At 38.4% G+C, this 6,187-nt stretch overlaps 1 protein-coding gene across 1 annotated transcript; it reads right to left on the bottom strand.

Annotated features, from left to right (window-relative positions):
* Positions 1-4,797: 4,797 nt before the first annotated feature.
* On the bottom strand, positions 4,798-5,313 carry LOC127094754 (uncharacterized). Its single transcript, XM_051033545.1, has one exon. It carries the CDS (start codon positions 5,311-5,313, stop codon positions 4,798-4,800), a length of 516 nt encoding a protein of 171 aa, XP_050889502.1.
* Positions 5,314-6,187: the final 874 nt, after the last annotated feature.

The raw sequence follows: 6,187 nt of genomic DNA, 5'->3' as shown, positions 1-6,187 counted from the left end.
CAGTGCATGCCACAAAGTTGTTACTTCAATTTGGGGAAAGAACAAGAGTGAGTGAGCATGTGGGGGTATGCTGCATTTTGAATGGCATTGTGGTGGGTTTTGTGTCTTTTTTGAAAGCCGAAAGAGAGTGGAAAAGAGGCAGCACGTGGGACTTGGGAGATAGTGATTGGAGCAAGTTTGGACAAAGGGAACATTTCCTCATTTATCCCAATTGATTCATGGTGTGCATATATGATATATGTGGGTGATTTGGTCATAAGAGGCACGTAAAAGGTATGACATGCGTGCAATACTGGTCATGCTGCAAGAAATTGATGATAACATGCACAAAATCAACAACACTCATGATAATGGAAATTAAAGATCAGCCATGTTCAAGCTATCATATCTCCATTGTTTCTTGACCAAATGAAACAAACTTGGGATTTTTGGAAAAAGGGAAGGGAGATTAACAAGTTTCATGTTAGAGGAAAATTGAAACAAGGCCTAGAAGTCCATTAAAAAGGGCCACGAAAGTAGCAACCTGAGACTGCATGCATTCATGTAAGTTATAGGTCCTTTGGTAACTTTGAAGACCCAATTTTGCAACTCTATAACTTGCTCATTAAGCCACCAAATGAGAAACTTTCTGAAGCTAAAATGAAGAGGGGAATTTGATCTACAACATTCATGTTGAAGTTGGTTTGAAATGAAGCCAAGAAGTAGCTCAAAATTGGCCTCAAAAGTAGTTACTTGAATCTTATTAACCGTAGACCATATTTGACTTGTAGAACACAATTATGACCAAAAAATTAAGAGTTGACTTTTTGATATGCTCAGTTGACTCTCCCCCCAATTGAATCAAATTAGTGATCATCTGAGTTGTTGAACCTCTTCTGATTAAAATTGATGGCCAGTTTTTCACACATAGACACATATGGACACATAGAACTTTATAGAATCAAGTCTTGCTCAAAAAATCAAAAATAAACTGATTTTATCACAGACCCTGATTTCAGTCCAAAAGATAGAAGATGAGTGATCAACTTCCAATCCCTTGCAACTCTCAATCAACTCATAAAGTAATTGACTATTTGAGATGTCCTAGGGCATAAGAAACCCCTTCTATCTTGATTAATCATGAAGTTGAGGATATCCCACCCTCCTTGCATTGATTATCACCTCTCTCTTTTCTAAAGCTTGTAGAAGGCCAAAAGAGAGATACCTTGATCCCATAACCATAGAACCAATTATATGGATGAATGCATATGATGGTAAAACATAAGCCAGTTAGGGTTGAAAAGAATATAGTAAATTTTGGGGTACAACAGCCCCTATTCAATCTTGTTGCACCAGAGAGGTTGAAATAGCGATAACTTTCAAATGTTCAAGGTGGGAGAGGATTGAATACCAAAAGAGCCCAAAAGTTTTCACTCTAGAGAAGAGGCTAAGAGGTTGGTACGTAGGTTTTGAAGTTTTATGGTGTATTCGAGCAAAATATCCAGGAACACATACTACCAATCTATATGGGCACGTCTGTGAACAAAAGATGTTGCACCAGGAAAGAACTAGACCACCAACAAAGGTACCAGGATAGAACTGGAGCTAACAATCACAAAGACTACCAATCTATACGGGCACGTCTATGAAAAAAATATGTTGTGCCAAGAAATAATTGGATTACCAACAAAGGTACTAGGATAGAACTGGACCTAACAAACACAAAGACCACCAATCTATACGGGCACATTTGTAAACAAAAGATGTTACACCAGAAAAGAACTGGATCACCAACAAAAGTACCAAGATAGAACTGGATCTAGAGAGATTACCAAGATAGAACTGGATTTGGAAAGACTACCAAGATAGAACTGGATTTGAAGAGATTACCCGGATAGAACTAGATTTGGAAAGATTACCAGGATATAATGGAATTTGAAGAGAATACCAGGATAGAATTGGATTTGAAGAGATTACGAGGATAGAACTGGATTTGGAAAGATTAGATTCAAAAAAGGGTACCAAGGAAAACAAAGGCTCCATGGATATCTGCAAGTAAAATCAAATGAATCCTGTAGGGATAAAAATCTAGAGATATACCAAATAACTAGTAACTTCACTAGGGAAGCAAGAAAATACCATTGGCTTATGCTTTGATGCATGTTTGAATCTTTCCATGGCGTAATGCTCCATGTAAAATAGGAATGCTACGCAATGTTAGGGATGCAATATAATGATGCATGATTTTATAGGGGAATAAATAAAATATAAGGAAATGCTGAAGAAAGAATCCTTGAAATATCTAAAACTCTGTGGGGAGTAACAAAAATGATGACCAATAACCACGTGCCATAATCTCTAAGGGGAATTTGCAAAATTAAATTGCAAACACTGCTAAAGAAACTCAATTTTCAATGCAAACTCTGGACGGGGACGTCAATGAAGATTTAGCATTGCCGAGGAAGATTACCATTAGATCCTCGTTGGGAATGAGGTGAACTTTACGTAAGAAACTCATAAACAAACTTCTTCTGCTAGAGATGTGAGAGGTCTCAAATAAGAAGTCTCAACAATGCAACTCTACCTGGGAATAAGAAATTTCTCAACCAAGGCTCAACTAGGGAAAAAGGATTCTTTACCAAGAAAATCACATCAATCTTCCCCTTCAGCCATGGACTCTGCTTGGGGAGAAAACAAATCTTAACAAACTTACTGGGGGAATAAAGAAATATCAAAAGTCATCCCAATGAATCTTTCTTTCGTGCCGGCACTTCATACATCTTGGAGTGAACATCATTCTTGCAACATAAAACACCCAAAAATGCTCCAGGTATAACATGGCCACTTTGTCTACCAACCCGACCACACACAAATTCACAAGCATATTCAAATGTATTTTCATCATGTCACGTAAAGCCCAAAATTTTCAACTGCAAATATTACCAAAAAATCGGACGTTTTTGCAAACAAAATAGATATAAGAAAAATAAAGAACAAGCTGCTGAATGAAAATAAACTTTTATTGATTGAGAAATTTTCCTGTAAATAAGAATTTACATCATGAGGCAATTCCTAGGAAGAGGTAATTTCAAAAGAAAAAATAAAAGAATATTACAAGAATGGCAATGTTAAAATCGGATTTCCTTCAGGTTACGATTCAGCTATAACTCTTATGACCTTGACGTTCTCATCCCTTTGCTTTCTGAAGAAGATGATTGAACTAATTCCCACCCTTCAGGGTTTCCAACTGTAGTAGTAAGATGAAATCAAAAATCCAATGCAAGATGTAGTCGTTCACTTTAAATCCCTAAGTTTTTCCTGGATCGCCCTTTCGGGTTTTCAATCCACCAGGATACCCTTTTTTTCCCAAGCTGCCCTTTCGGGTTTTCAACTTAGCGGGTGTACTTATTTTATTATTTTTTTATCCCTAATTTTTGCCCGAACCTTTTATTCATTTTTGTGGTTCGCTGGGATTCCCTTTTTTTCCTAAGTCGTCGACTTAGCGGGTCCTTTTTATGCGAAGTATTTTTTGACTACGTATGCGTTCACAAGGAATGGGAAGTCTTCGCCATCCATAATTTTAAGCATCATGGCTCCGCCAGAGAAGACTTTCCTCACAACGCATGGACCTTCATAATTCAGGGTTCACTTGCCCCCGGGATCAGATTGAGGGAGGATAATCCTTTTCAAGATGAGGTCACCAACTTTGTATCTCTGAGGATGAACTCTCTGATCGAATGCCTTCTTCATCCTCTTTTGATACAATTTCCCATGACAGATAGCAACCATTATTTTCTCCTCGATGAGGTTCAACTAATCAAATCTATTATGCACCCATCCGACCTCGTCGAGTTTCACATCTGTCATCAACGTTAAAGAAGGGAATTCAACCTCAACAACCAAAACTTCCTCCATGCCATACACCAATGAAAATGGAGTTGCCCTAGTTAAGGTACATACTGAAGTACGATAACCATGCAAAGCAAAAGGTAGCATCTCGTGCCAGTCTTTGCAGGTTACAACCATCTTTTGTACTATCTTCTTAATGTTCTTATTGGCTGCCTCAACATGCCCTATTCATCTTTGGGCGGTAGGGAGAGGAATTATGATGTTGAATCTTGAAACTCTTGCACAACTCCGTCATCATCATGTTGTTGAGATTGGACCCATTGTCTGTTATGATCTTCTCAGGGATTCCATAACGAGAAATGATATTATGCTTGATAAAACGAGTAACCACCTGTTTAGTCACGTTGGCGTAGGAAGTAGCTTTCACCCACTTGGTGAAATAGTCAATAGCCACTAAGATAAAACGGTGTCCATTTGAAGTAGTAGGCTCAATGCGCCCGATCATATTAATAGACCACATTGCGAAGGGCCAAGGAGAAGTCAAAATATTCAAAGGCATAGGAGGAACATGCACTTTATCAGCGTAAATTTGGAACTTGTGACATGATCTGGCATGAATGTGGCAGTCGATTTCCATGGTCATCCAATAGTAACCTGCTCTCAAAATCTTTTTTGCCATAGAATGACCACTGGAGTGTGTTCCAAATGAAACTTCATGAATCTCCTCAATAAGTATGTCTTCTTTGTGGTTATCCATGCATCTGAGCAAAAAAGAATCATGATTTCTCTTATACAACACATTACCATTTAAGAAAAACCTGGCAGCCAACTTCCTTAGTGTTTTCTTGTCTAGGATAGACGTGTCCTCCAGGTATTCCTGTTTCTTAAGGTATCTTTGGATATCATAAAACCAAGGTTTATCATCACGCGCTTCGTCATTAGTGTAGCAAAAAGGTGGCTCATCCAACCTCATAATGCTGATGGAGGGGGCTCATTTTCCCATTTAACTTTAAACATGGATGCCAGAGTAGCCAATGCATCTGCTAAATGGTTTTCTTCTCTTGGAATATGATCAAACATGATCTCCTCAAAGTATGGGATCAATTTCATCACATTCTCTCGGTATGGAATCCGATTTGGGTGACGAGTCTTCCAATCTCCATTGATTTGGCTGATAACCAGAGCAGAATCCCCATATATCTCAAGATACTTTATTCTCAAATCAATAGCAGGTTCAATCCCATAGATGCAAGATTCATATTCGGCCATGTTATTTATGCAGTCAAAACAGATTCTGGCAATGAAGGGAATATTAAAACTCGTGGGAGAAGTAATGACAACTCCCACACCGTTTCCTAAAGCATTTGAAGCACCGTCGAACACGAGCGTCCACCACGATCCTGGTTCTGGGCCTTTATCTGGGTTTGGTATGTTATAATATTCTTTGAGAAACAATACATCCTCGTCAGGAAACTCAAACTTCATTGGCTAGTAATCCTTTACAGGCTGATGAGCCAAGTAGTTAGCAATTATACTACTCTTTATGGCCTTTTGATTTGTATACTGGATATCATACTCTATTAGAATAATTTTCCAACGGGACGCCCTTCCCGTGAGAGCATGCTTCTCGTGAATTTACTTGAAAGGTTCCATCTTCGAGATCAACAAGGTTATGTGAGTCAACATATACTGTCTCAGCAGACGAACAACCCATGCTAGAGCGCAACAACTTTTCTCAAGCAGTGAATATTTGATTTCACAGTTGGTAATTTTTTTGCTCAGGTAGTATATTGCATACTCTTTTCGTCCAAAGTCATCATGTTGGCCTAATATACACCCCATTGACTCGTCGAGGACATTGAGATACATGATCAGCGGGCTTCCCTCTACGGGGGGCATAAGAATCTGATGTTCTTGCAAGTACTCTTTTATTCTCTCGAATGCTCTTTGACAAATTTCGTTCCACACCAAGGCTTATCTTTTCTCAATAATTTTAACATTGGTTCACATGTGGCTGTTAGATTGGAGATAAATCTAGCAATGTAGTTTAACCTCCCTAAGAAACCATGCACTTCTTTTTTAGTTTTTGGTTTAGGCATATCTTGAATTTCTTTTATTTTTGCAGGATCAACCTCAATTCCTCTTTCACTAACCAGAAAGCCAAGTAATTTACCGGATCTCACCTCGAAAGTACATTTGTTAGGATTCAACCTCAGTATGAACTTACTCAATCTCTCAAACAATTTACGCAAGTTAACTAGATGTTCCTCCTCTATATGGGATTTTGCAATCATATCATCCACATAGCACTCAAACTCCTTATGGATCATGTCATGGAATAGGGTTACCTTTGCACGTT

Source organism: Lathyrus oleraceus, chromosome 6, assembly GCF_024323335.1.
Source record: "Lathyrus oleraceus cultivar Zhongwan6 chromosome 6, CAAS_Psat_ZW6_1.0, whole genome shotgun sequence".
Lineage (NCBI taxonomy): Eukaryota > Viridiplantae > Streptophyta > Magnoliopsida > Fabales > Fabaceae > Lathyrus > Lathyrus oleraceus.
The sequence above is the reverse complement of the archived record's forward strand: the minus strand, read 5'-3'. Positions and strand labels throughout refer to the sequence as shown.